This window comes from Procambarus clarkii, chromosome 67, assembly GCF_040958095.1.
Source record: "Procambarus clarkii isolate CNS0578487 chromosome 67, FALCON_Pclarkii_2.0, whole genome shotgun sequence".
NCBI lineage: Eukaryota > Metazoa > Arthropoda > Malacostraca > Decapoda > Cambaridae > Procambarus > Procambarus clarkii.
This window is the reverse complement of record NC_091216.1, coordinates 21,123,376-21,150,703: the sequence shown is the minus strand read 5'-3', so window position 1 is coordinate 21,150,703 and position 27,328 is coordinate 21,123,376. Positions and strand designations below refer to the sequence as shown.

The window sequence follows — 27,328 nt, the reverse complement described above, 5'->3', positions numbered from 1 at the left end:
CCATTGTGATGGTTGTACTGGATTTGAAAGTTCTCGTAATCCATCCTATCATTTTCCTACCTGACGCAATATTTGCTTGGTTATGCTCCCTAAAATTTAGGTCGTCAGACATCATTATTTCCAAATCCTTTACATGTTGCCTTCCTACTATAGGCAAATTTGATTGCGTTTTGTACCCTGTATTATGTTTTAAGGTTCTTATTTTTACCGTACCTGAGTACCTGGAATTTATCGCTGTTAAACATCATGTTATTTTCTGATGCCCAGTCGAAAACTTTATTAATATCTGCTTGTAGTTTTTCAATGTCTTCAGCAGAGGTAATTTTCATGTTGATTTGTGTGTCATCTGCAAAGGATGATACGGCCTCGGGCCGGGCTTGGGGAGTAGAAGAACTCCCAGAACCCCATCAACCAGGTATCAACCAGATGCCGGGCTGAAGGAACGTGTGTAAATAGATTCTTGAGGCTGCTGACCAGGGAGCAGTGATGGGGGTGTGTCCAGGTCATCCAGCCAGGAAGAACTCTTCCCACATCCGACTGTCACCGGCGACGTCTGCTCATTATGTACGGAAAAACCAACGAACACAGTAGCCTAAATAACCTAGTATACAATGATGCATTAGTGTAAACTAAAGAAAATAATATAGTACATGGGAGAGTAATGATGTTTTGTTTTTGTTTTCAGTGAGGAGGGCGGGGAGGGCGCGGGCGAGGGCGTGGACGCCGCGCCGCCCACGCCCAGACACCACCACCACCACACCAAGCACCTGCTCAAGTACGGCGAGCTGGTCATCCTGGGGTAAGTAACCACCTGGCCAGGTACACGGAGCTGGTCATCCTGGGGTAAGTAACCACCTGGCCAGGTACACGGAGCTGGTCATCCTGGGGTAAGTAACCCACCTGTCCCCAACTATGGGAAACATGGCCTGGTTGCCCTCATCTGCTGACCTGATCACTAATTACGAAACCCAAAATTATGTATACGTCATGTAACCAAAACAGATGTAAATCCTCAGTTATTTAAAGATGAAATAATAAACACTTTAAAATTACTGGGAAAAGATCTTGTTTCGTGATATCAGATTTGTCATCTAAAGTGGAAAATGTGGCAAAGCATCATTTTAACGAAGAATCATATGAAGCAGTATGAAAGAAGTTGCATATCAACGACCCATATTAAGACGACCCATTTGCTCTAAACTAGCAAACAATAGAACCTAACTAGAAAAAATACCCCATTTACTTTATTTTTAATCAACAGTGGATAACTGATGATTTAGAGTTGCCTAGCTTGGAGAGTTGACGAACTGTGGAAACTGTCTACACTTAATCGCCTCCCAAACACATGCGGAGACAAACCTCCACCTAATAGAACTGACAGGATTATAGTTATAACAATAGACTGGTGTCGTCGTGGAAGCAGTGTGGGAGGAACATTGGAGTAGGTCAAACCTGCACCACCGCCTGGAGAAAATAGGCACCCAACTGCAGGAGTCACACGACACGCCCTATCAAGAAGGGAAACTAATTCAAATAGGAATCATGCTCGCTCTTCGCAGGAGACGAAAGTTTATTGCATCATTATTTAACCACCCCATCCTCGAGAACGTCGGGAAGGGTGGATATAGGCGTGGGAGGTATATGTGGGGCTGTACTTAAGGCTTTAAGTTTATATATTTAGGCTAATGTGTGAAGGTTCGGGGATGTTGTGGTTACTGGGAAGGTTGGAAAGGGAGTTGGGATGCGGGATTAGTTGGTGTTGGGGTTTGTAGGAAAGTGTGTGTGTTTTTCCTCACAGTGGCCACACATTTACAATGCTAACCAGTATATGTACATTTTCCTCTGTTCTCCATGGACAGGGCGAGAGATCTGTTAAACATATAGTTCAGGGATTTATTGAACAATCAGCCACAGAAGGTAATTGTAGTGCTTGAAAGTTGTAGCATTAAATATTATGATAGAGATCGTGACGAGGCATTCACATGAGACTAATAGAGCAAGAACTCGGGAATGTGATGTTATAGTGGCCAGAATACGCCTGTGATATAGACGTATCTGGCAACTTTCTCAAACCCCAAATGTCGAGTGCACAATGTGTCAACTTTGTAGGAAGTTGTGAGTGTGTGTGATTAGTAGTGGGCTGGAGGGGGGGGGGGAGGGTGTCCCATGTGACAGTGTGTGGAGTGACACACACTGACAGCCAGTGTGACGCAGCCAACATTGCTCAAAGATTGATTTTGACTGTGCTCCCACTCCACATCCCTCCCATCCCCCACTTCTCTACATCTCTCCCTTCCCACATCCCCCTCCATCCTCCTCCCCATATCCCTAACTTCCCCCCTCTCCACATCCTCCTTCCCCCTCCCTACATTCCTCCTCCCCTCCTCCCTCCCTACATTCCTCCTTCCCCTCCTCCCTACATTCCTCCTTCCCCTCCTCCCTCCCTACATTCCTCCTTCCCCTCCTCCCTCCCTACATTCCTCCTTCCCCTCCTCCCTCCCTACATTCCTCCTTCCCCTCCTCCCTCCCTACATTCCTCCTTCCCCTCCCCCTCCCTACTTTTCTTCCCCATTTTTTCCTTTGTCCCCTCTCCACAGTCTTCCCTTTCCTCCCAACATCCCTTCTCCCTCCCACATCCCATCCCTTCTCTCTCCTGCGTCCCTTTCCTCCTCCCTTTATACGGCGCCTGACAGCTGAATGGACAGTGCTTCGGATTCGTAGTCCTGAGGTTCCGGGTTCGATCCCCGGTGGAGGTAGAGACAAAAGGGCAAAATGTTTTTCACCCTGATGCCCCAGTTATCTAGCAGTAAATAGGTACCTGGGAGTTAGACAGCTGCTGTGGGCTGCTTTCTGGGGGGCGTGTAACAGAAAAGGAGGCCTGGTTGAGGACCGGACCGCGGGGACGCTAAGCCCCGAAATCGTCTCAAGATAACCTCCCTCCCGCGTCCCTGTCCTTCTCCCTCCCGCGTCCCTGTCCTTCTCCCTCCCGCGTCCCTGTCCTTCTCCCTCCCGCGTCCCTGTCCTTCTCCCTCCCGCGTCCCTGTCCTTCTCCCTCCCGCGCCCCTGTCCTTCTCCCTCCCGCGCCCCTGTCCTACTCCCTCCCGCGCCCCTGTCCTTCTCCCTCCCGCGCCCCTGTCCTACTCCCTCCCGCGCCCCTGTCCTACTCCCTCCCGCGCCCCTGTCCTACTCCCTCCCGCGCCCCTGTCCTCCTCCCTCCCGCGCCCCTGTCCTACTCTCTTCCGTATCCCTTTTCTTCTCCCTCCCGAAGGATGGATATAAGAGTGAGAAGGGAAGGGACTGCTACCTAACTACACACACATAATTGGGAATGGTAAAATAGTATAATATTTAACTGTCTATATTATAAACATCTAGAGGTTATCTAGAGATGATTTCGGGGCTTTTAGTGTCCCCGCTGCCCGGTCCTCGACCAGGCCTCCACCCCCAGGAAGCAGCCCATGACAGCTGACTAACACCCAGGTACCTATGTTACTGCTAGGTAACAGGGGCATAGGGTGCAAGAAATTCTGCCCATTGTTTCTCGCCGGCGCCTGGGATCGAACCCAGGACCACAGAATCACAAGTCCAGCGTGCTGTCCGCTCGGCCGACCGGCTCCCCAGTATAATATTTATATAATAGTATAGAACATAGTATAATATTTAACTGACTGTCTCTAATAAAATTAGCAAACACCAATGGAAAGTGATAAGCAACAGCACTAGTATTGAAAACGTTGTTCAATAGTTTTTGCTTTGCATTTTGACTAGTGACAGTATACCAGTGACCAAGCACATACAATACACATTAGCAGCCTCCCTCTTTAAGTGCCACTATTGTCTGGAAATAACTCACTCAAACTACCAACATACAAAGCAATAAATTCAGTACACAACAGACATTACCACCAAGCCATCACGAGTTGAGCCTAAAACAATTTTGTGCAACAGATTTATGAGATTATCTGTCCCTGCAAGTTTGGCTGATCTACTGTTGAAATTTCACTGAACATGGTCGATATTCAATACTCTTTAGTAGTGTTTTACATGAGTGGAATAGCAACAAAACAAGTCGTGTGCACGTTAGGGGTGAGATGGGTTTCACTCCTCAGCTACAGAGCATATGCTAAAGAACACAACTTGTACTGCTCAAGTAGCCCTCACTCGTACAGCATTCAAATTTACCACTATACCCTCATAATTTTGGTCTTGCAAACAAGTTTACATCCCAGGTATGTTCAAACTTGTGCTTTGTAAACTTAAACAGGATTAAAATTATTTTACATTTTTGCTAAAGTATCAAACAATTTAAAAAACAGGTCAGGGTCAGATACCTAACATTCAAAAAAGGCTAGTTTTGATGAACCCTAGCTCATGGAAACAGACAAATTACATTAATGGAGTTATTCCTAAAATATATTTTGAGGTAATTTCAGCACCTTTCCTGACAGCTTGGTCAAAATCCAAATTTACTTCTGTGTGCCTAATTAGCCATGCTGGGATTACCTGCTTGATGGGGTTCTGGGAGTTCTTCTACTCCCCAAGCCCGGCCCGAGGCCAGACTTGACTTGTGAGAATTTGGTCCACCAGGCTGTTGCTTGATGCAGCCCACACGCCCACATACCCACCAGAGCCCGGCTGATCCGAAACTTCTTTTAGAAAACAGTCTAGTTTACTCTTGAAGATGTCCACGGTTGTTCCGGTAATTCTTAGGCTCGCTGGTAGGACGTTGAACAACAGCGGACCTCTGATGTTTATACAGTGTTCTCTGATTGTGCCTATGGCACCTCTGCTCTTCACTGATTCTATTCTGCATTTTCTTCCATATTGGGATTGCTTGCAGCCTGCAAATACTAATTAGTAGTACATATTACACAATTGATCAGATATCTTAAGCAGAAATCTATCATTTTTCTCTTTTGCAAGATTGTACTGTACAGTACAGTATTTGCCTTGGACCAGTCTTTGTTGTTGTTTGCTACTTATGTTGTTCAATAACGTACTTAACAGTGGAGATCGTGTCACACCACAAAGGAGATTGTAAATCGGATCTTGAGGTTATATTGAGATGATTTCGGGGCTTAGCATCCCCGTGGCCCGGTCCTTGTCCAGGCCTCTTTATTGTTACCCCCCCCCCCCCCCCCCCCCAGGAAGCAGCCCGTAGCATCTGTCTAACTCCCAGGTACCGATTTACTGCTAGGTGAACAGGGGCATCAAGGTGAAAGAAACTGCCCATTTGTTTCCGCCCCCACCGGATCGAACCCGGAACCTCAGGACTACGAATCCAAAGCGCTATTCACTCATCTGTCAGGGCCCCACCTGACAGCAACAAAATTACATGTGGCCCCAGATGCAAAAAATTACTGACTAATAGCTCTTAACACCACACATCATAAGACTCTTTGAAAGGGTGCTAAGAAGTAAGATTACAAAATACTGTACATGGAATCACTGTCTAGATAAGCCAGGACAATATGGGTTCATACCAGGCCACTCCTGCCTCTCTCAATTGCTAGACCACTATGACATAGCCTTAGATGTCATGGAAAACAAGAAAAACTGTGACATACAGTACACATTTTATAAAAGCTTTCAAGAAATGCGACGATGGTGTTATTGCACATAAAATGCACACTAAAGGATACTAAATATAATAGTGCGTCATCCTTTGCAGATAACACTAAAATTTTTATTAGAGGACATGGCTAACCTTCAGTCGGATATTATGTACAGTAATCAGGTCTTCCAATGGGCCACCAAAAATAACATGATCTTTAATGAAGGTAAGTTGCAAACGGCACTATGGGGGAAAAACTAAAATATCAAAACGGAGACCATATATCAAACACTGACAAATTGTACTAATGGAAGAAAGGGCAATATAAAAGATTTGGGAGTAATCATGTCGGAAGACTTTCTAAAGTTGACGATAAAGTAGCTGTTGTGACTGCAAGAAAAGTGACAGGTTGGAAAACGAGAACCTTTCAAACACGATGCTATACCAATGATACTATTTAAGACATGTGCTCTTTAGAGTGGAATGTGGTTGCATACTAACAGCCCCATTCTAAGCTTGAGAAATTGCATAGGAAAAGCCTGGAAAATGTGTAAAGATATTTTACTCCCCGAATCCAATAAAAAATACATCTAAATATTTGGGACTGCTAAAAAGTTTAAAATCTGTAGTCTTAGAGCGCTGGCCAGCGAGATACATAATAATTTACATTGAAAATACCAGAGGGAGGCATGGCAGGATGTGCAAAATAGCCCTGTTGTAAAGTAGAGGGGCAATAGATATGCTGAGAGATAATCCTCTCAATATGAAGGGGACTAAGTTAAATTGCACATAAGGGGGCACAATTAACCTACCTCTCAGACTGTTGAAGAAGAGAGGACTTGATGAACACCTCCAAAGGATGCTTGATCAATTGGGCTGTGATCCATACGCCAGGGTTCTAGTAGCTGCATCCAACAGCCTGGTAGGCTAGACCAGCAACTAGGAGGCCTGGTCAGAGACTGGGCCACTGGGACATTGATCCCTAGAACAAGTAACAGGTAGACAGGTACCAGGTATACTTTTGGAAACAATTTCCATTGAATGTGATCCAGATACTTTGAGGCAATTTCATGTACATACAGTACTTCTTTTTTCAGGTATAATGGTTACCTGCCGCCTTGTGACAAAGGAAGGAGACGTAGCAAATTTGTGCTTCACAGGCGTCCTGGTGCAAATGGTGTCAAACCTGCTAAACATTATGTTGTTCGAACTCCTCAAAATACACAGGTAACAGTATACAAATGTTTTGTTGGGTATTCCCAGTAGGTATACCTTTTGATTAGCTTTTCTGTTATATTTAATACGGTAGTGTTGCCTTTGCAATACTGTATCTGAAGAATGCTTTAATGTTATTCCTATTCACTGTAAACTCTCGTGATTAATGTGTAGTGGTGCAAGTGTAGCTCCAGTAACATTTTTACACCATGTTCCCTGATGCCATGGAATATTCCCAGTAATGTTTGCAATTACTTCTCTATGAAGTTTTGTAATAGGATCAATATAGAAAGAGACCTACATTCCAGCTCTAAACCTCTACACAGTAGTGTGAAGGAAGTTGGAAAGAAATTTAGAGAAAGGGATAGCAGGTAAAGGCAACACTGGAACTCGGTCCTTTTATAGAACCATTCTTTTCTCTCTCTTCATGCCATAAATTTTGAAATAAACCTAAAATTAATTGCATTTTAGTCCATTAACAATGTCAGTAATTTAAGTGTCTGGAGACTAATTTAAGTGTCTGGAATAACTTTATAGAAGTAGGAAAAAATATACTTTTGGTGTATTCAGTACAGTACAGGTATAGTATTCAGTATAGTATGTACAGTACAGTAGTTGGGAGATAGAACAACCTTCATGAGAAAGTTGTATGCCCCAAAAATACAGCTAATTTCAAGAATGAATTTGATCATATTTATGTAGAAGATTGGGGCATCACGGACATTGCTCTGTTGATGTAAGTGCAATTAGGGAATTAAAATTGGATAATAACATGACCATCCATATACCAACACCCAAACTAGTAGACATTTATCAGTCTCGGGAGACTATGGAGTTGCGCTCTGGTTGTTGGTCTGGAGTGGCCTCTCCAGGGTGCAAAGCCAGGGTAGATTGATATGGGGGAGAAGCTGTCACCCATGCAGCAGGCCCCCCCCCCCCCATCCTCCACGTCCACCCCTGGAGCTACCCAACAACTCCAGTTCGTTGGCTGTTGTTGTCCTGGGCAGACATTGACTCCGAGTCTTCAGAGTCCTAAGCAGTTGTGTACCTTAGTGGTGTGTTCTGCTGTGTGTGTGGCACAGTGGCCAGGAGAACTTTGAGAGTACTGGGGTTGCGTATGCCCTGTAAGTACTACCCTTGAATTTTAGGGTTCCCTTTCATAGAACTTTCAGGGACCGCTTCTGTAGGGGGGTCTTTGCTGCTCGGCTCTTACCCTTGGGGCCAGCTGGGATTTTTGTGGCCTCTGGTAGGAAGTGATATTGTTTGCTAGTAGGGGGTGCAAGGTACAGCGCAGCTAGCCTACCAACGTGGCAGTCTGTTTCTGTTCCTCTGGGGATGTTGTACTTTTGCAGGATTATTCTTTTATTTATGTATCCTTGCCAGCAGGTGGGGGGGGGGGGGGGAGTCTTCCTGGTTTGGTAATTGGTCCATTTCTGTTGTTTGGGTGGCCCTCCTCTAGGCCCCTGTGATTGTACATGTCGCAGGTGTTCAGCTTTAGCAGATTCCCTTGTTAATTTGGGCCCAGCCAGTTTTGCTGTAACTTGCCTGGGCTTCCTGTAGCAGTCAGCCTACAGGCCCTGGAAATCCCCATTGGGCTCATTAGACCTATGGATGTGTCTTCTGGGTTCTGCCTCGACTCGTGCGAGTTTAAAGGTTGCCGTGTGCCCTTGTCTTAGGGTGACAGGCACCGTTTTTGCCTCCATCATGCTGCCTGTTGGGTCGGCGACACCTTTGACCCAGAGTCTTGTGAGTTGTGCTCTCTGCTAGTTCTCCAGTTTACCCACTCTGGTAACATGGATATATGATATATGGGTACAGGCAGCATCCGGCCGGCCAAGTGGACATCACGCTGTACACGTGATCTTGTGGTCCTAGGTTCGATCCTGGGCGCTGGCGAGAAACGATGGGCAGAGTTTTTCACCCTATGCCCCTGTTACCTAGCAGTAAATAGGTATCTGGGAGTTAGTCAGCTGTCACGGGCTGCTTCCTGGGGGTGGAGGCTTGGTTGAGGACCGGGCCGCGGGGATACAAAAGCCCCGAAATCAACTCGAGATAACCTCAAGATCCGCTTTGTAGCAACCTAAACCTAGCATGCAGTGCGCTAGGTTGGCTGCCCACCCAGATGCTCATCCGGGGTTCCGGGACTGGTAAGGTTTCGTGGTAAGGTGTCAGGCTTGCCACTTTCATTACCTTCCTTTTGGCTGGAATCTGGCACCTCGCATATTCTTATCCGTGTCGTGGTGACCCGTCTGCGACTGCTAGGAGTTCGGGTTCTAGCCTACCTTGACGACTGGTTGATGTGGGCTCCCAGCCGGTCTGTGTGTCTGTGTGTCCAGGTGTGTGGTTCTTTCGCAATGTGCCAGTTTTGTGTTCCTGGTGAACTGGAGAAAAATCCCATCTGGTTCCATCCCAGGTTCGGACCTGGCTGGGTCTCGTGTGGAATCTCGGACCGTTTCCTTGTCTCTCCCTCTGGAGTCGTTGCTGCGGCTGCAGTCCCGCCTTCTGCTGTTTCCTGGGAGGGGGGGGGGGTTCCCTGGTCACTTGATGGTTGCTCGAGCAGTTGTGTGGGAGTCTGAACTTTGCCATGCTGGTTTATCCGCCGGGTCAGGTCTGGCTTCGGTGTCTTTTGGTTCCTTCGGGGTCCTCCCTTCTGCCTCTCACAATCGTTGGGTTCGGTCACCGGGGGCCTTGTGTCGGTTGCTGTGTCACCGGCTTCCTCTTTGAGTTTTTCTAGGTTCGGTGCCTTGGCACCTACCCGAGCCCTCGCTTGATATGTTCACAGATGCCTCGTCTCTCGGCTGGGGTGTTGTGAACAGAGTTCACCAGGCCGGCCAGGGGCCATGAGGTCCGTCCTTCTGTTGGGCTTACAGCACGGTGCAGGAGTTTGCTGCGGTTTGGCTGTCACTTCGGAGGGTTTGGGTCTCTTGGGATCCCATGATTCAGTGGTTCATTGTCTGAACCACTGGGGGTTCTCTTCGGTGGACCCATTTTGGCAGGACTGATCGAGGTGGGGTTACCTGTACATCTTTTCCCCGGTCCAGCTGTTGCTTCAGGCCCTGGCTCATTTGGAGACTTTTCAGGGGAGAGTAGTCCTGTTGGCCTCATAGTTTTTATGGTGGCTGACTCAGTCTTGGTTTCAGGCGCTGCTTGCTCGGTGTCGGAAACAGAGATGTTTTTGTGGTTCTGCCTCTTTCAGCAGATTGGTCCGGTTATGTACCTGGCTGGTTCGATCTTCTCTTCCGCTCTTTTCACCTGTTCTTTTTGACATGGGTCTATCACCATTTGTATAGTGTCCCACCTGAGAGCTTCGTCTTGGCGACAATATGAAGTTTCCTGTCTTGTCCTTTCTCTCTTGGCTTTTTCAAGACCGTCATTTGATGACAAATACTGTCGCCTTGTATCGTGCGGCACTGGCGGAGCCACTCCAGCTTGCGTTCTGAGTGGATGTCACTTCTGCCTCATTCCGTAAGCTTTCTCAGGCTGTTTCCCCTCCTGCCTGCTCATGTGCCACCTGAGCCGTTCTGGTCATAGGGCAGGGTGCTTTCATACTTTTCTCCTCAGTTTGTAGTGGCCCTTTTGTTTCAAGATTATTTTTCCAAAGCTCTCTTTCTGTTGGCGTTGGCCTCTGAGGTTCGGGTTGGTGAGCTTCATGCTCTCCTCCGGCGCAGGGGTTTGACTGCTGTCTTCGGCAATATGTCCCGGGCTGACATTCAAGCACGGGGATTTTGGAGGTCGAACAGGGTCCTGGCCGCACGTTATCTCGACATTCCTGGTCTAAGTCGTTTGTGTGTGGCTTTGGCTCAAAAGTTTCAGCCAGTTGTCTCGACTTTGAGTTGAGGAGCGAGTGGCAGCTGCCTTCCGGGTAAGTCCCTCTTTTCTTTATCTTTGGTAAGGTAGTGCCAGGAAGCCGATGGGACTCCACTCAGAAAACCGCATTGAATGTAATGAAATGCCATTTTCTGGGCGAGCCCTGGAGACTCCCTGGTTCCAGAGGGAGCTCCAGAGCTCCCTCCTCCAGAGGAAGGGAGGGAGGGAGGGATTACTCTCCTCCCTCCCTCCCTCCCGGTCGGCAGTTTTTCACGTGGATTTTGATGCTCAGCCTCTGAACTGGAGTTGTTGGGTAGCCGGGGCAGGGGCTTCCAGGGAGGGAAGGGCTGCGCGGACAAGCAGCACGGCGGCGGAGTGTTGTGTTTGCTTGTTCTTGAGTAGGGGAGTTCTGCCTCTCTGTTCGGTCTTCGATTGCAATTTTCTAACCATGTGGGGTCTGTTTAGTTATACCTACCTTTCCGGGTGCCAACCCTGGTCGATGACAGACATGAAAGGCCTCCAAATATATGACGGTTTCCATAGGCCATTGCTCCCGTTTGCTTCTCTGAAGGGCCCAGGTTCTGGCTCGTGGTTCCCAGTAGGCTGAACTCCAATTGATTGATGCTCCAGAATAATATAACAAATATCAGACTGACAGCTCTAGGGAGCCTCTGGGGCTCTCACAGAAAATGCCACTTCATTACAGTACATTCAACACTTGTTTTTTTCTGTAAAGTATTTTCCTAATATTGAGAAATGCCTGGCTTAGGAATAGGATACCTCCCACAATCCACTTCCATCAAAACATCTCTGGTTATTGTTAATAGTTCATATTGTCTTCAGAACAGGAGTGTTGTCATGTTAGAACTGTCAACTAAGATTTATTGGCTAGTCCATAAGAGATACAGACAAGAATAATGCAAAGAACATTTTTTATTGTGTGCTTTAATATTGAATTATAAAGATTTTTAGGTTAATATACTGTGGCAGTTCTCTGGAAAAAGATTGTAATACGTCTGTCTCTCTCAACATATTTCATCGTATAATAATAATTTATTTTTGCAGGCTATCTTAGATGCTCAACAACACAGCATTTCATACACACTATCACGGAATCAAGCAGTTATTGTTGAGTATCAACTGGACACTGAAACCGACATGTTCCAAATAGGACGGTCATCTGAAACACCTATAGATTTTGTTGTCATGGATACAATACCTGGTGATAAACATGGAGAAATGAAGGTAAGTAATTTATCAGAAAGAGAGGTTATAAGTAAAAACTATGATCATGACTTTTCCAAAAATCTCATCAGTAAGTTGATCAGGTACTTATCAAGCTTGCCTCCAGACTAGGGTGTAGCATGAGGCTCTTAAAACCAATTGCCAGTATACAGGTAAGGACATTATGAGGGTACAAAGTCTACTTTCACTTAAAGGGTTTGCTCACACCTCCAAAGGATACCTGATCAACCAGGTTGTAATTCATATGTCAGCTGTGAGCAGCTGCGTCCAGCAGCCTGGTTGACCAGTCCAGCAACGAGGAGGCCTGGTCGAGGACTGTTCTGCGGGGACGCTAAGCTTTGGAATCATCGCAAGGTAACCACAAGGTAAGCTAATCAGAAGAAAGACCACCAAGAAGAGGAAACAAGAATGAACAGGAGAAAGGGAACTTAAAGGCAATGTATACAAAAATAGATGGGATTATAAACAAATCCAGTGAAATTGGAGAATGGGCACGAGATGAAAACCCAGACATAATACTGTAGCACTCATAGAAACAAAGCTAATGAAAACCATAACAAATGCAGTGTTTCCGCGTTATGCAGCATTGTGCAATACTAGAATAAAAAGTGTGAGGTTGGTGTTCTAATTGAAGAAAGAGTGTAGCAGATGTCTAAATGTAAGGAAGTTTGAAATAGTGGAATTAAGTGCAAAATTTTAAAGAATAAGTAACATTAGACAATACTGTTGAAAGTAAAATCACTTAAAAATGTGAATACAAAATGGGTATTCATTAGAAGACTTGCATGATTTTAAGTTTGTGAAAATGGGAGCAGGAAGTGCAAAGGTGGCATATTCACTGAAGATACCAAGAACAAAAGTGAGGTCCCTCCCTCAGTAGCCCGGATCCATAATGCCTGAACAAGAAAGCCGGAGTCACGCTGGGACACAAAGCCCAGAACCCTCTGGAGCCAACCAACATAAGTGCAGATTCCCATAACTGCTGCCATTGAGACACAGGCTTCCTGCAGCCCCCAGGGGCAGAAAGAATGCAGCTTTCTATCCAGAAGATATAAGGGCAGCAGAAATTGTAGAGTCTTGTACAGAATCATATGAGGAAGCTAAAACAACCCAGCAGACATGGCAAAAAAGTTACACAGGAATGAGGTATATTGGCTAGCAAGACACCTGACAGCTGGGTGGCCAGCGCTCTAGATTCGTAGTTCTGATGTTCCGGGTTCGATCCCCGGTGGAGCCGGAGACAAATGGGCAAAATGTTTTTCACCCTGATGCCCCTTTTACCTAGCAGTACATTGGTACCTGGGAGTTAGACAGCTGCTACGAGCTGCTTCCTGGGGGTGAAGGCCTGGTCGAGGACCGGGCCGCGAGGACACCAAGCCTTGAAATCATCTCAAGATAACCCTCATGCAGAGGCTGGCATGCCAGGGTAAGAGGAGTGCATCAGCTAAGTAAACACCGAACTCCGGCCTGAAACACTCGGCTAGGTAGGGCGTATGCAGCCACAGACAAAAAAAAAAAAATTGCCAGACACTCGGTGGTATCCTCAGTTAAAGTGTAAAGCTCCAACACGTACTAGAAGCAGGAAGCAGGTTACCATGATGGTAACACAAGCACACAGCTAACTACCACAGTACTTACCATCCATGGCCCATGCAGTAGAGAACAAGTACTGTATAGTGTGCTACTCGAGTGCCAACTTGAAGGAGGAACTCGAACCAATCGGAAAATAAGTGTCTGGTGGGGCAAAGGATATACAAGCTGACTACCAGCTGAGTACTAGCTTGATCTACTAATTCCTGATCAACCAGGCTGTGATTTATACATCAGGCTGCGAGCAGCTAAGTCTACAGCCTGGTTGACCAGACGACCAACCGGGAGGGAGACCGGGCCATGGGGCTGTTGAACCCTGGAATCTAGTCAAGGTAGACACAAGGTAGGTACCAGGGAAGGTAACCCTGACTCACAGTTGTAGCAAAGCCAGGAGGCACACACAATCATGAGGCATAATAGGACACAATAATATAGCAATTGCCCCATGCAAAACAATTGTTCTAGGAATAGTTAACTGTTCTTAATTGAACGTTTAAAGCAGAGGAGCTGTCCAGTCAGGATGATGCTCCCAAACACACCAGACAAGTACTCACCTAGTTGTGCTTGCCGGGGTTGAGCTTTGGGTCTTTGGTCCCGCCTCTCATCTGTCAATCAACTGGAGATTGAAGTTAGGTGTGTGCTTGGCCTGGACCTGGGTGACCTGAGCTGCCATCTGGTATTACAGTAGTTGGGCGTTATGGTTAAAGAATCACTCGTAAATCTCTCCTTGTCGGGGGATTTTTTTTTTCACTTGTATGCCTCACTTTAACCCCCCAACTGCTCGGCTTCCAATATGGCAACCCCGCCCTAGTGCTCAGGAAATAAATTCTCTGGATTTTTTTTTTTTTTTTTTTTAAAGTGTCAAAAACCCTTCCCTGAGTATGGATATGTTAACAAAGTCGAAATTGTACTTACTTTGGCTGCTATGGGGTCCATAAGTTCACGCGTGACGTCGTCAATCCCTGGTCACTTGTGGCGTACGCTCCCGGGGCCAGTAGGACGCCCGGGTCAAGATGCGCGAGTTGCCATGAATATATTTTTGTTCATTTTTTGCGTACAGTTCCAAATACATTTAGTTTTTTCATGCCAATCCTATGTATAATGAACACGTACACTATATTATGGCAGTAAACCACTATGGTGAGCAAAACAGAGGCTGCCACACACGGTAAGGCTACCTCGATTCCCTCCCTCCCTCACCAAAATTCCTCCTCCCCCAATACTACACAAATATGTACATGGGTACATACACACATTGTATATACCCATGTACATGTGTATTCACAATAGCGAACCACTAAGCTAGTATGGTGAGCAGAACAAGAGTGGCTGCCACACGGTGACGCTATCTGGAGTCTCTCCTTCCCCCACCAAACCACCACCTCCGACAATACTACGCACAACGCTAATTATCACCACAATCCTACTGTTATCACAATCCTGATCACTAATTCCTGTAAATGAATATTTGACCAAGTTTATTTTGTAAAGGAACCTACGAAGTCGTTTGACGATTCCTAGATGGACGAAATAATGCTGTGGTGCTGTGGCTAGCGCTGTGAACATCGTGAACAGCATTGAATCACTGATATTTGAGTATTGTACACAGTCATTATCACACTTGGGCTCTTCTGTAATACTATCATGGCTAAATAATACACGTTATATATATATTTTAACATTATTAGGCGATGCTGTGGTCGCAATGCTAAACAGCAGTACTGTGAGCTCATGCTGTGTGCACCAGCCTTGGTTGCTTACTCGGTACCGAGGCTCTCACCCGGGAATGTGGCCCACGACTTTTTTTAAAAGATGGTGTCTGTTTACAAGAGCCATGAGGAAGCTGATGTGAACCTCATGTAGCCGCGGGATTTTTTAATGGAACGCTAAAAATATAAATACCCGGAGGTGCGTTGCTCACCCTCATTGAGGGCCTGCAGGCGCGTTGCAAAGTTGAGGGGTTAATCATTTATATTTGTATTTTTTCTGGTGTTTTACTTATATTAGTTTTAATTTTTTTCAGGTAACGCAGAGTACAATAAGTAGATTTGCGTGTCGAATAATTGCTCACAGAACTACTCGCACTACTCAGGTTTATGCTGCTGGCTTCGACTCGTCAAGAAATATTTTTCTGGGTGTAAGTATTACATGTAATCTTTATTGCTATACAAAAAAATTCAAGCTTTTAAATTTAGTTTTAATATATAACACCAATTCTTGTAAGAAATTTAGAAAATATTGCAAATATGCTATGCAGTTGTGCTCAGTAACAAATATTTTAATTGTAAAAGTCCCTCAAAAATGTCATGCTGTATGTGTACAAAACATACAAAATGAGATTTGTATGTGTACAAATATCTCTCAACATTAATGAGGTGTAGAGATCTCCAACATAATTAGAATGTCTATTGTAGGCATAATGGAAAAAATAGTATGTGAGCACTTTTCTAAATTAACACATTCGTTCAGGAGGGACGTATATGACGTCCACAATTAACTCTGCGGATGTATCTGACGTCGAAATTTAATATATTTGTTAAAATTACATTTTTTTATCAGATCATTTTGGGACATGTTTTAAACTTTGTGCCAATGATACCAAAATGAACGATGTAACATGAAAATTGGTTATCAAACTAAAAAGATTATACACATATGTCAGCAGGTGTAGCGGGTGTGCAAATGCATTTTCGCTCATGGCTAATGCCTGGCTGACTTTGACCTTTGCTGTGGGGAAAGGGTGGCTTGGATTTTGGACTATAAATGCATGTACCCCTTACAGGGAATTCTATTGCGAACAAATTGATACCAAAATGAACGACGTAGCACGAGAATTGAGGTGAGAATCCCGAAGAGAAGACACATTTTTGGGGGTTGCACGCTCACGGGTAACCCTCGACCAATTTGAGAGTTTGGAGCGGGTGGCAGGCTGAGCTTTTGGACTATCTATGTATATATCCCTGTAGGGAATTCTATTGCAAACAAAAAGATACCAAAATGAACGCCGTAACACGAAAATTGAGGTGAGAAAACTGAAGAGTATACAGTACATATTTGAATCTGGCCAAGCGCTCGTGGGAAACTCTCAGCTCCTCTTGAGGTAGGCTGGAAAACGCGTACCGGGGACGGGGAAAGTGTTAGAATACTGTACTTACACAGTAGTAGCCAGTATCTGGAGACACACACAAAAAAAAAATGCCCGGATGTGAATATTCTCAATAACATACTGAAATATGAATGGTATTTAATATGAAAATGTTAGAATAAATTCTATAATATGATTTTCTGTGATTATGATCTCTGCACACTTCTTACAATAATCATTAGACATGCTGTAGGATTACACTGATAGATACAGTACTATGAAAGATGCATTATGGGGTAATGAAATATGTGACTGGAGTCTGACATCACTATTGGCTCAATACCAGTAACCAGCCACAAAGCCAAGTACTGTACAGTATTTCTGAATCTGTAGGAAATGCCACCAATGCATGGAAAACACACAATGATACTGAACATATCAATATCAAACCTTAACCCCCTCAGCTGTGCACTTAAATTTCCATGACAATTCATCTCTTGTGCAAGGAAAAAATTATACAATTTTTTTTTTTTTTTACTGTACAGTATTGTTAAAAAGCTTTAAGTGATAATGCAAAAAAAAAAAATTGACTTTGGCCGTGGTGGAGGGAAGAAGTCTCATGATGATGACGTGATTTACAAGCACCTATGGAGCAATCAGCCTGTGGCAATCACTTGGGCCAGGTGCTAATTTGCCAGAAAGATACTTTTTACCTACAGTATTTGTCACCAGTTAGTTTATTATTATTACAGTATTATTATTATTATTATTATTAATAAATTATTATTAACAACACAGAAATCACATTAACGTGATATATATAAATGAGAAAATCCACTAGGACTATAGGTGGGCACAAATCTACGACACCGGCATTGCCAGTCGCATACTCTACCATCAGACCACCACTGACTTAAGGCATACAACTGGATTTCTACTGAAATAACGAAGTCTGGAGGCACCTCCTGCAGCCAGTCCAAGTGTTTACGTATGACCCCCAAACACTCGGTTGGAAGGGCAGAGTGGTCCTTCACCTTACGTCCCAACTTCAAAAACACACAGAAATCATATTTATTGTGCTGTAGCTGTGTGTGTTGTGGCTCTATGCCTCACGCTGTGAACATCGTCACCAGCACAGGGTTCATTAATGCCTGAATCTTATACGTAGAAGAGCCTGGCCATTTAACAATCATGGTTAAATAATTAGTTATTTATTTCATCATTATTAACACTTTCGCGCTATCTGAACGCGCCGGCGCGTCCGGTTTCGTCTAACGTAAACGCATAGTGGACATAAAGTTATGTCAACTTTTAAAATATTTGTATAAAATTCAATTTTTATCCGATTTACTTTGGGTTTGTTTTAAACTGCGCGCTATGAGGCTCTCTTTCTCACCACTAGGCTGCATGGTATAATAAGTTCATGAAAGGTGTGGATAACTTCGATCAAATGGTATTTTGTCCCAAACGGGTTGCAGGTGGGTGACTTTAGCCGTTTATACTGGTAATGCTTCCCCCATATCATGTATTATATGCATATGTCTGTTTAGGGAATTTTATTCCGATCAATATACAACCAAAAATAACTGTGTGCATCAAGTATAAACTTGACAAACATAACAAAAGTAAAAACATTTCGTGTGTGTTTGACGCTCACTGATATGTTCCAGCGTTGTTTTATATTTGGCGCTATTCTAACTTACGCTTTGTTGATATTTTTTACCTATGGGCACATAGAACATTCTATTGCGAACACATTGACGCAAAAATGAATGACGTACATAGAAAATTAATGTCATGAGAGTGAAATAAGTATTAACTTTCAAAGCGCCGTGCGTCGTCCCGTCACCGATACCGGGTAACAATTTCACCAGTTCCCACACTCTTGTGGGCGGGCCGCAATCATTATTCTACGCTTATATTCATATCACCGTGTTGGGAATTTCATTGCGAATCCATTGATACCAAAATTAACGCTGTAGAACAAGTGTGGAGGTGATTACAATCCCAAGAGTAAAAACATTTTGTTGCTGATGGGCGCTCACGGCGAGTCATCTTCGTAGTTATTTATTTGGTGCTGGTATCCCTATACGTTTCGTGACTCTTTTTACTGATGTTCTTCTAGAGAATTTTATTGCAAACAGTTTAAGGGTTAATGGCAATCACATCCCTGATTGTGATGTGCAGGTGATGGGTTAATGGTATCTAAATGCCAGTGTCCATACAGGGTAGAGGAAGCTGGCTGCCTATTAGGCACTGGGGACTGGCCTTGAACAGGGCAGTCATGAGCATATGTATTATGTCACATTCATAACTGTTCATATAGATATATATAACTGCATGTACAATAATAATTTTGGTTTATAAGCTAATTTATAACCTAATTTATATATCCGTATTGAAAATTTGTAAATATTGTTGTTTTTGACACAGGAGAAAGCAACGAAGTGGCAAAACAATGGAGAAATTGATGGCTTAACAACAAATGGAGTATTAATTATGCACCCTCCAAGTCAGTTCTGTGGAGGAGAAGCTAAGCCTGGCATATGGAGAGAAGTGTCAGTAGGGGGTGGTGTGTATGCGTTAAGGGAATCTCGTTCTGCTCCACAAAAAGGGATTAAGGTTAGTAAAAGTATATGTAGTGTTGGTGCTACTGTGGATGGCTGCTAAAGCGTTGGGGGTGGTGCTGCTTTAACTGGTATGCTGTATATTATATTGTGATTTATAATTAGGTTAGCATAATATGATTGGTTCAAATGATTGTGTTGACTTCATATTACAAGAGTTCAGATTTCCATTGATAAAATTATCGTTTTCAGGTCTATATTTATCTTATTTTTAATTATTGTTGAACAGATAGAGGAGGAAACTAATGTTCTACAAGATGGGACACTGATAGACTTGTGTGGGGCCACACTGTTATGGAGATCGGCTGAGGGGTTAGGCAAATCACCGGTAAGTTGTTTGTTTATTTAATATTTAGCAATTTGACACTTGTTAACAAAATTTATTCAGATACTATAATATTGTCAGCCATGCAGTATAACAATAGAGATCCCCATTTCTAGCACCTTTAAGACTATTCTGAGAACTAAGTTGTTTTAATAAATAATGATTTAATTAACTGGCTTTTGGTGTACTGATTTATTTTATTATTTTGAGCAATTAAATCTTCTTTATTGTGTGTATCCCTGGGTCCAAAAAGTCCTTTTTTGAGCAGCTTTTTTTTTCTTTTTGCTCCAAAAAGTCCTTTCGTATTCACTAGAGAGACACGCCTGAATGTCTCATTCTTTATAAGGAACATTGGTTGTGATGTAGGTACATGAATGAATCTCTCCAACCAGGATCCTAAACCACCTGACTTAAAGCTTATTGAACTTTTTATTTGTAGAAAGCACCAGCAGAAAAAAATAGCCCCTAAAAAGGAATCCATAAACAATGGAGAATACTGAAACCTATACAGTGACAAGAGAATGGGAACAAATACCTTTCTCACTACAAACACCAGTGCAAGCACAACCTCTGCTACAATCACAATTATAAATACCTATAAACATTTCTGGCAACATCACAATTATAAATAGCTATTGTATAAACATTTCTGCCAACATCACTACTACAAATATCACCACTTCCACAATCGAAACACAACTGTCATTATAATCATAACCTTTCCAACACCAAAAAATATATATAACACAACTACACTATATACACAACTACAACTACATACATAACTGCAATCACATAACTACAACCATAACTACAGCTACAACCATGGCTATAGACATGACCACTACACTAATATAACCCACTACATTTTTCCTGCCCATTTCATTAGTGGTCCTGCATAGTTTGCCAAGTCACGGTTGAACTGTGTCTATATTTCAGTTGTAGTTTATGGCCTAATTTATTACTTTTATCCCAGAAAATAAGATTAATTAATTGCACATGTACAGGTAATAGGATATACAATAATAGTGTTAGATTGGTATATGCCCTGGTTGTCCACTAATAGTAATTTCTAGGTTTTACATATTCTTTTAGTGTTGATTTTTAAGTACTTCTCTTTCAGACGAAGCGTCACCTTGAACAGATGGTGGATGAACTGAATGCAGGTCGTCCGCAGTGTCCAGTGGGTCTGAACACACTTGTGATACCTCGAAAAGCTACTTTAACGGCTACAGAGAAGCAGCCTGTAGTGTACCTTATCTGTGGCCATGTGCAAGGGCTACACGAGTGGGGCCATGAGAAAGACTCCAATGCCCATACGTGTCCCATGTGTCTTAAGGTGAGAATCTTATCTCGCTTTATAGGGGCTTTATTTCTCACTGCAGTTTCAAGGTCTCTATTTTCATTGCCAGATAAATGCTGTTGTGTATTGTATTGTAACAAGGACAAAGAAGAGCACATAGGGTTCATTTATAATGTACTGGATTGGATACCTAGCCGTTCCCAAATCAACCCAATGAGCAGGACAACCTGGAAATCGGAGTGAGACCTGGAGTTAAATGTGATTCCTTGCATTTTCTGACCAGTACCCAGGTCAACCTATGCATACGTTCTTGATATGATGCGAGAGGTTGTATGGATGATTGGCACCCGAGAGGCAGCAGGAGGGTGGATATGGAGTGTGTATGGTGGGTGGCGGACCTGGGGTTAATAGCATCATTATCAAACATTATAGACTGTTACAGTTAAGTTTTACGGTCCAGATTTTTTTTTACTCTTGCAGACATCGGTGCATAATATTTTACAATATAGTTAATGTTATACCACAAGATTTATCTTGGTGTCCTTTTGGCACTGTCAAGTGGCACTTTTCATTTATACTAACCATGATCCACTCATGTTAGGCTCATACTTGACAGCAATTAGTGTTAAAATATTTTGAGGATAGCCCCAAGGATCTGGCTTCCAATCTAAAACAGATGCAGACATTCTAATTTATTGACGAAGATATACTGTATGCCCATTCATGCTTTTTATCCACAGATATACAGTTTAAATTTCGAGTATATAATACCTAGAGAACCTTTATAGAATTAGAAGAATGTAACACAGTCAAATAGTATTTCATTTATCTAGTTATAAACAACAGTCTTAAAATGCAATTTCAGCATGTCATTTAAAATTCTCATTGGGTACACATTTCTTTTACACTTGGGTACCTTCACACAGTTACTGTACTCGCTTAGATGTGCTTCACGGTCAAACATCCGCTCCAAGCCTCATCTTTCAAAACAAAAAATAATTTAATACAATATCTTTGTAATAGTTTATTATTATTTACATTTAAAATTGCATAATGTATTAGCTTCACTCACTTTGTTTAATCCATTTCTTATATTTACAACTCTTTAATAGTGAAGAAGTGCTCTCTGGTATCTTTAACTCTCCTTTGTCTAGTTACCGTCTATGCCTCACTTTTGTCTGACCCTAACCTTAAATGTCTGTTAATACCCTGTAGAATCTTGTGCATCCGTGCTATTTTGTGCTAAATGACATAAGAAACATACTACAAGGTTTCATAATGGCAGGGGATAAATCACACTGAATATTGCATGGAATAGTTGAAGGTATCGCCACTCTCTTTGCCTGATATCAGCCTGAGCTCTCTGTACTTTCCATACCTTTTTTATCCTGTATTTGGCTGCCTTGCATTTCCTGTTGAAGCGTTGCCTTTTTGGACAATATGCTTCATCTTGGTTGCTGCAGTTTTTTTTTTTTTTTTTTTTTTTCCCTCAAAATTTTGCAAATTTTCTGTCTTGCCCACGTGTCTGTTATGCCATTGTACAACCTGGAGATAATTTGTCATTTATAGAGAGAAATGGGTATTTTATTTAAATTGAATAGGTTTCTGAGCTTTATTTTAAGATTACACATTGATATTCATGTTTTATTTTGAGATATTAAACCAGTTGTCTTTCAGGTTGGGCCTGTAGTCAAACTGTGTATGGGCATTGAGCCAGCATTTTATGTTGACAGTGGTCCCCCAACTTTCTGTTTCAATCCATGTGGACATATGGCCTCAGAAAAAACAGTAAGGTAAGTCCTTTTTGTTTTACACGAGCCATAGTTTTATCAGGTAATTTGTCAATTTATGTAGAGACAACAAAGTTTATTTATTATTGCACTAGTTTATTTGCAATTAATGATTCCCTGTGCAGTGTCAGGGTGAAAAGTTAGAGCACAGGACTGTGTATCCACCTAATTAATTTAATTTGCATAATAAACACACTATTTGTATAATTAGTAATAATTTGCATAATCAATAATAATTTAATTTGCATGATCAGTGAATCAGTGATTATGTAATGTAATAACCTGGATAAACACACCCAGTCATACACAAGTGCTCTGATCAACCTTGGAGAGGAACTAAGTATTAGCAGATGAAAGCATGTTTAACAAGAGGAAAAGTGAGTGCTTGACAGCCTTGTGTGCTATGGTTCTCGGTTTGGTTTAAACTAACTTTATTATATGACTAGATATCATTCCATCATAGCATTGCTATTACTTTATAAGTAGTCTGTGTGTTAATATTTTCACACTCATGATTAATTCTGCTTATGGAGGATATACAATATTATTTTGCCCAGTGTTGGCTTTAAATAATATGGGGGTAAGTATTGGACCACAAATTTTAGTAGCTAGTAAACATGTTGTACTGAAGTAATAAAGGTACATGATCAAGGGGGCCGGGTGCACAATTGATCAACTTCCCTCAAATGCACTCAAATGTTTTGTGCATAATCTGTATGGTAAATGCTTCAACTTCTCTTAATGGATCATCATAACATGAAAAGAAATGTATAAAAAAAAAAATTTAAATTTCAAATTTGAATTTATATTTTGAAATGTCACCAATTTTTATTTTATTCATTATAGGTCTCAGAATAGCATATAATGTTCATTTTCCTCAATTTCAAATTTAGTTTAAGAGTATAGTGTACTGTAAAAAAAAATCGTCAATGTATCCTTCAAAATACAGTACAGTAAATGCAAAAATTAAACCTAAAAATTTATAACTCCTAAAGTTATGGGTTTATGACTAAACACATTTGCAAAGACCTTAAACCAAGGAATGTTGCACATATGTAAAAATGGTGAATTGCTCGAACTGAATTTTTAACTGTCTCAAAATTGAAAATCCTGTTCATACAGAAATACGAAGGTACAGTAAACTTTTTGACAATAAATATAGTGGTTTGAATTTGTCATATTTTGTAAGTTTGAATAAATATTGCTTTTCATTCTTTTTGTACTTTAGTATATAAAAGTTGTAGGTCAATATGTTTTGAAATGAAGTAGAGAAAAAATAATTCCCCCCCCTCAAGAAAAAAAATATATAGGGATAAGGATAATGGGTTAGTGGATACAAGTATACAGTGGAACTTCAATTAACGAATTTAATCCGTTCCGGCACCGAGCTCGTCATGTGAAATACTCGTCTTTCAAAACAAATTTCTCCATTTAAAATATTGGAAATAAAAATAGTCCGTTTCACCACTGACAAACATCAATATGACATTTGATATTTTAAATAATGGAGCAGCCTACCTGACATACACTGAACAAACCTTTATGACATTTGTTCTTTTTTCAACTGTGTTCACTTTTCTGTGGGGAGCCCCCTATGGCTCCCTGGAGCTTATCGGGCTAATGTATGTTATATTAGACTGGGACATTAGCTAAGGAGTTCAGACCTATCGGGGACCAGTGCCAGAACCTGGCCCATTCAGAGAGGTTTAAGGGAGCAATGGCCCTGAAACCTCCTGCAAAACCCGGATTCTGTTTGTGATGGATCTGTCCTCGTTTGAGTTCAGTGGTTGTTCCCCATATTGGGTGCGGTAGGAGGTTCTAGAGTCTTCCTGGCTAGCAGACTTCAAATTCTTTTCCTTGGAGGCCTGGCATGGGATCTGTCGGACCCACACACTTGAGTGGAGAGAAACTTCTACTGTTCTGCAGGTTTACTTGGGTATGAGTTTGAGTACCTTAATGCGTGTTTGTTCTATGCTTCCTCAGGATGTTGGCCACATGCAGGTTCCCACCCTTTTGGCGTGTTTGGTTGCGGAGGATTTGCAAGCCTTGTGCATTTGGCTTCGGTCTTGCGCTAATTTTTCCTTCTCGAGCTGTCCTCGAATTGGCTTGATGAAGATGTGGAGGTGTTGAGGGCCTTCGTCTGGTGCGGTGGCCGTGGCGATTAGTGCGTCGGCCACGCTGTTGAAGCTCTTTGCGCCATTCTAAAGGTGGTGGTGTCTGTTCTTTGCTTCTCACCTCATGTGCCAGCAGGCTGTGCTCTCTTTGGAATCTGCTTGGGCCCTGGCTCTTAGGTTTTTGTCGTTGTTTTGCCCGTTGTTGTTTGCAGAGACTGCTGTCACGCAGTCTGCAGGCGACTTTGTCTAGTTTGTTGTCCTCTGTCGGACTTGTTGGTTCTCCGGGGTGGCCGTTCATGGCCTTCTCGGATGGGTCATACCAGGGGTCAGGGGTTCCTCCATTCGGGGTGGGCCATTGGTGCCAGCTTTGGAGCCGGCATCGTCTGGTCGGCACAATGATCGCTCTGTTCGTCAACCGGCTTCTCAAAAGGGGCGTTGGCCCTTTCGCGGTTCGCCCCATTGACGGGACGATGGGGGGAGGGGGCGGCTCGCGCTGTTTGCTCATGCTTGGTCTTAAGAATTGTGGGTGTTTTGGGTCATATCCTCCAGCCTATGGTGGCTTTGGGCGGCTCCTCCTCCTCCTCCTCCAGGGGATTCGGGGCTCACTGGGCAGTGAGGGTTCTCGGGTTCTGACCTACCTTGACAACTGGCTGGTGTGGGCTTCCCCATCGGTCTGCTTGTCTGCTCGCCAGGGGTGTGGTTTTTACCCAGCTTGTCGGTTTTGTGTTCCTGGTTAACTGGAGGAAGTTGCATCTGGTTCTGTCCCAGATTACGACCTGGCTGGGTCTCATGTGGGACTCTCCGACCGCTTCCTTGTTTCTCCCTCCGGAGTCGTTGCTAAGGCTGCAGTCCTGCCTTCAACTGTTTTTCTTTTTTTGGTGGGGGGGGGTTCCCAGGTCAGTCGACGGCTGCTCGAGCAATTGTGTGGGAGTCTGGACTTCGCCGTGCTGGTTTACCCACCGGGTCGCATCTGGCTTCAGTGTCTGTTCTGGTTCCTTCGGGGTCCTCCCGCCTCTTTCATGATCGCTGGGTTTGGCCTTTGGGGCCTTGCGTCGGTTGCTGTGTCGCCGGTTTCCTCTTCATTTTTTGGGGGGTTCAGTGCTCTGGCGCTTACCTAAAGGCGCCAAGGCACATAACACATCTACCTTGCTCGATGTGTTCACGGATGCCATCGTCTCTTGGCAGGGGCTTTGTGACCAGTGCTCACCAGGCCAGCCAGGGGCGGTGGGGTCCATCCTTTCATCAGGCTCTCGGCCCGGTGTGGGAGTTCACAGTGGTTTGACTGTCACTTCAGGGAGTTTAGGTCGCTTGGGTTCCACGATCCAGCTCCATTCAAACTGTTCTCTGGTGGTTCGTTGTCTGAACTGCGGGGATTTTATTCTGTTCTTGGCTCTTTGGGGCTGGTCACTTCGAGTGAGTTGCCTGCTGGATTTTCAGGGATTGGCTCTCCATGTGGTTCATATCGCGGTGGACGCCTTTCGGCAGGACTGGTTGAGGTGGGGTTAACTGTACCTCTTTCCCCCGGTCCAGCTGTTGCTCCAGGTCCTGGCTCGCTTGGAGACTTACCTGGGGAAAGTTGTCCTTCTGGCTCCTTGGTGGCCGGCCCAGCCTTGATTTCAGGTGCTGCTCGTTCAGTGTCCGAACTCGAGGGTCTTCCCGCGGCTCAGCCTCTTTCAGCAAATTGGACTAGTCCAGTACTCAGCTGGTTCGGTCCTCTCTTCCGCTCTTTGCGTCTGGTCTTTTTGATGCGGGTTTATCATCATTTGTATGGTGATCAAGTGGCTTCGTTGGTGTCTTACCTGAGACCTTCATCTCTGCGGCAGTATGAAGTTTCCTGGCGTTCTTTGACATTTTTTATCTCTTCGTAGGTTGTTTTCTATTTCTGATCGGGATGTCTTGTCCTTTCTTGGCTTTTTCAGGACTGTCATTTGATGACAAATACTGTCGCCTCGTAACGTGCGATGCTGGCAGGGCCACTCCAGCTTGCATTCAGGGTGGATGTCACTTCTGCCCCATTCCGTAAGCTTTCTCGTGCTTTGTTTCACATCCGGCCTGCTTATGTGCCACCTGAGCTGTCATGGCCCTTGGACAGGGTGCTCTGCCATCTCTCCTCCTCAATTCCTAGTGGCCCCTTCAGTTCAAAATTGTTATTCCAAGGCCCTCTTTTTGTTGGATTGGCCTCTGGGGGTCAGGTTGGTGAGCTTCATGCTCTTTTGGTCCTGGTAATCGATTTGTTCAGTTGCAGCCTTCTCCTCCTTTTTTGGCAAAGAACGAGACAGCTGCCTTCTGGAAGGGTCCTTGGGTTATTAATCCTTAGTTGGTCAGGACGGGGGTGCATCATGTGTGTATTTGTGGGTCTTCGCCGTTATCTGCGTGCCTCGGCTTCGGTGGCCAGGGATACACTTTGGGTTGATCCAGTTTCCCTCCTTCCCTGCACCTGGTTTTGATATGCCTATCTTTCTGGGTGCCAACCCTAGTCGATGGCAGACATAGAATTGCTCCAAATACATGGAGGTTTCCATAGGCCATTGCTCCCTTTGCATCTGAGATGGAGCCAAGTTCTGGCTCATGGTCCTTGGTAGGCTGAACTCCATTTGACTGATGCCCCAGACTAATACAAAATATATCAACTTGATAGCTGCAAGAAGCCTCCAAGGCTCACCCTTCTGGGTG

At 43.7% G+C, this 27,328-nt stretch overlaps 1 protein-coding gene across 6 annotated transcripts in view; it reads left to right on the top strand.

Moving 5' to 3' along the window:
• The window catches only part of Pli (E3 ubiquitin-protein ligase pellino), a 154,142-nt gene that overhangs the window by 105,592 nt on the left and 21,222 nt on the right, over nt 1–27,328 (top strand). For 4 of the 6 annotated variants that reach the window (XM_045757674.2, XM_045757675.2, XM_069310396.1 and 1 more), the window contains 8 exons: nt 686–799; nt 6,637–6,781; nt 11,642–11,821; nt 15,435–15,548; nt 18,930–19,118; nt 19,353–19,451; nt 20,572–20,787; nt 22,429–22,544. In XM_045757674.2, coding sequence (XP_045613630.1) covers nt 686–799; nt 6,637–6,781; nt 11,642–11,821; nt 15,435–15,548; nt 18,930–19,118; nt 19,353–19,451; nt 20,572–20,787; nt 22,429–22,544 — 1,173 coding nt within the window. The remainder of the gene's footprint in view (nt 1–685; nt 800–6,636; nt 6,782–11,641; nt 11,822–15,434; nt 15,549–18,929; nt 19,119–19,352; nt 19,452–20,571; nt 20,788–22,428; nt 22,545–27,328) is intronic. The other 2 variants (XM_045757676.2, XM_045757677.2) reach the window with 1 other exon arrangement.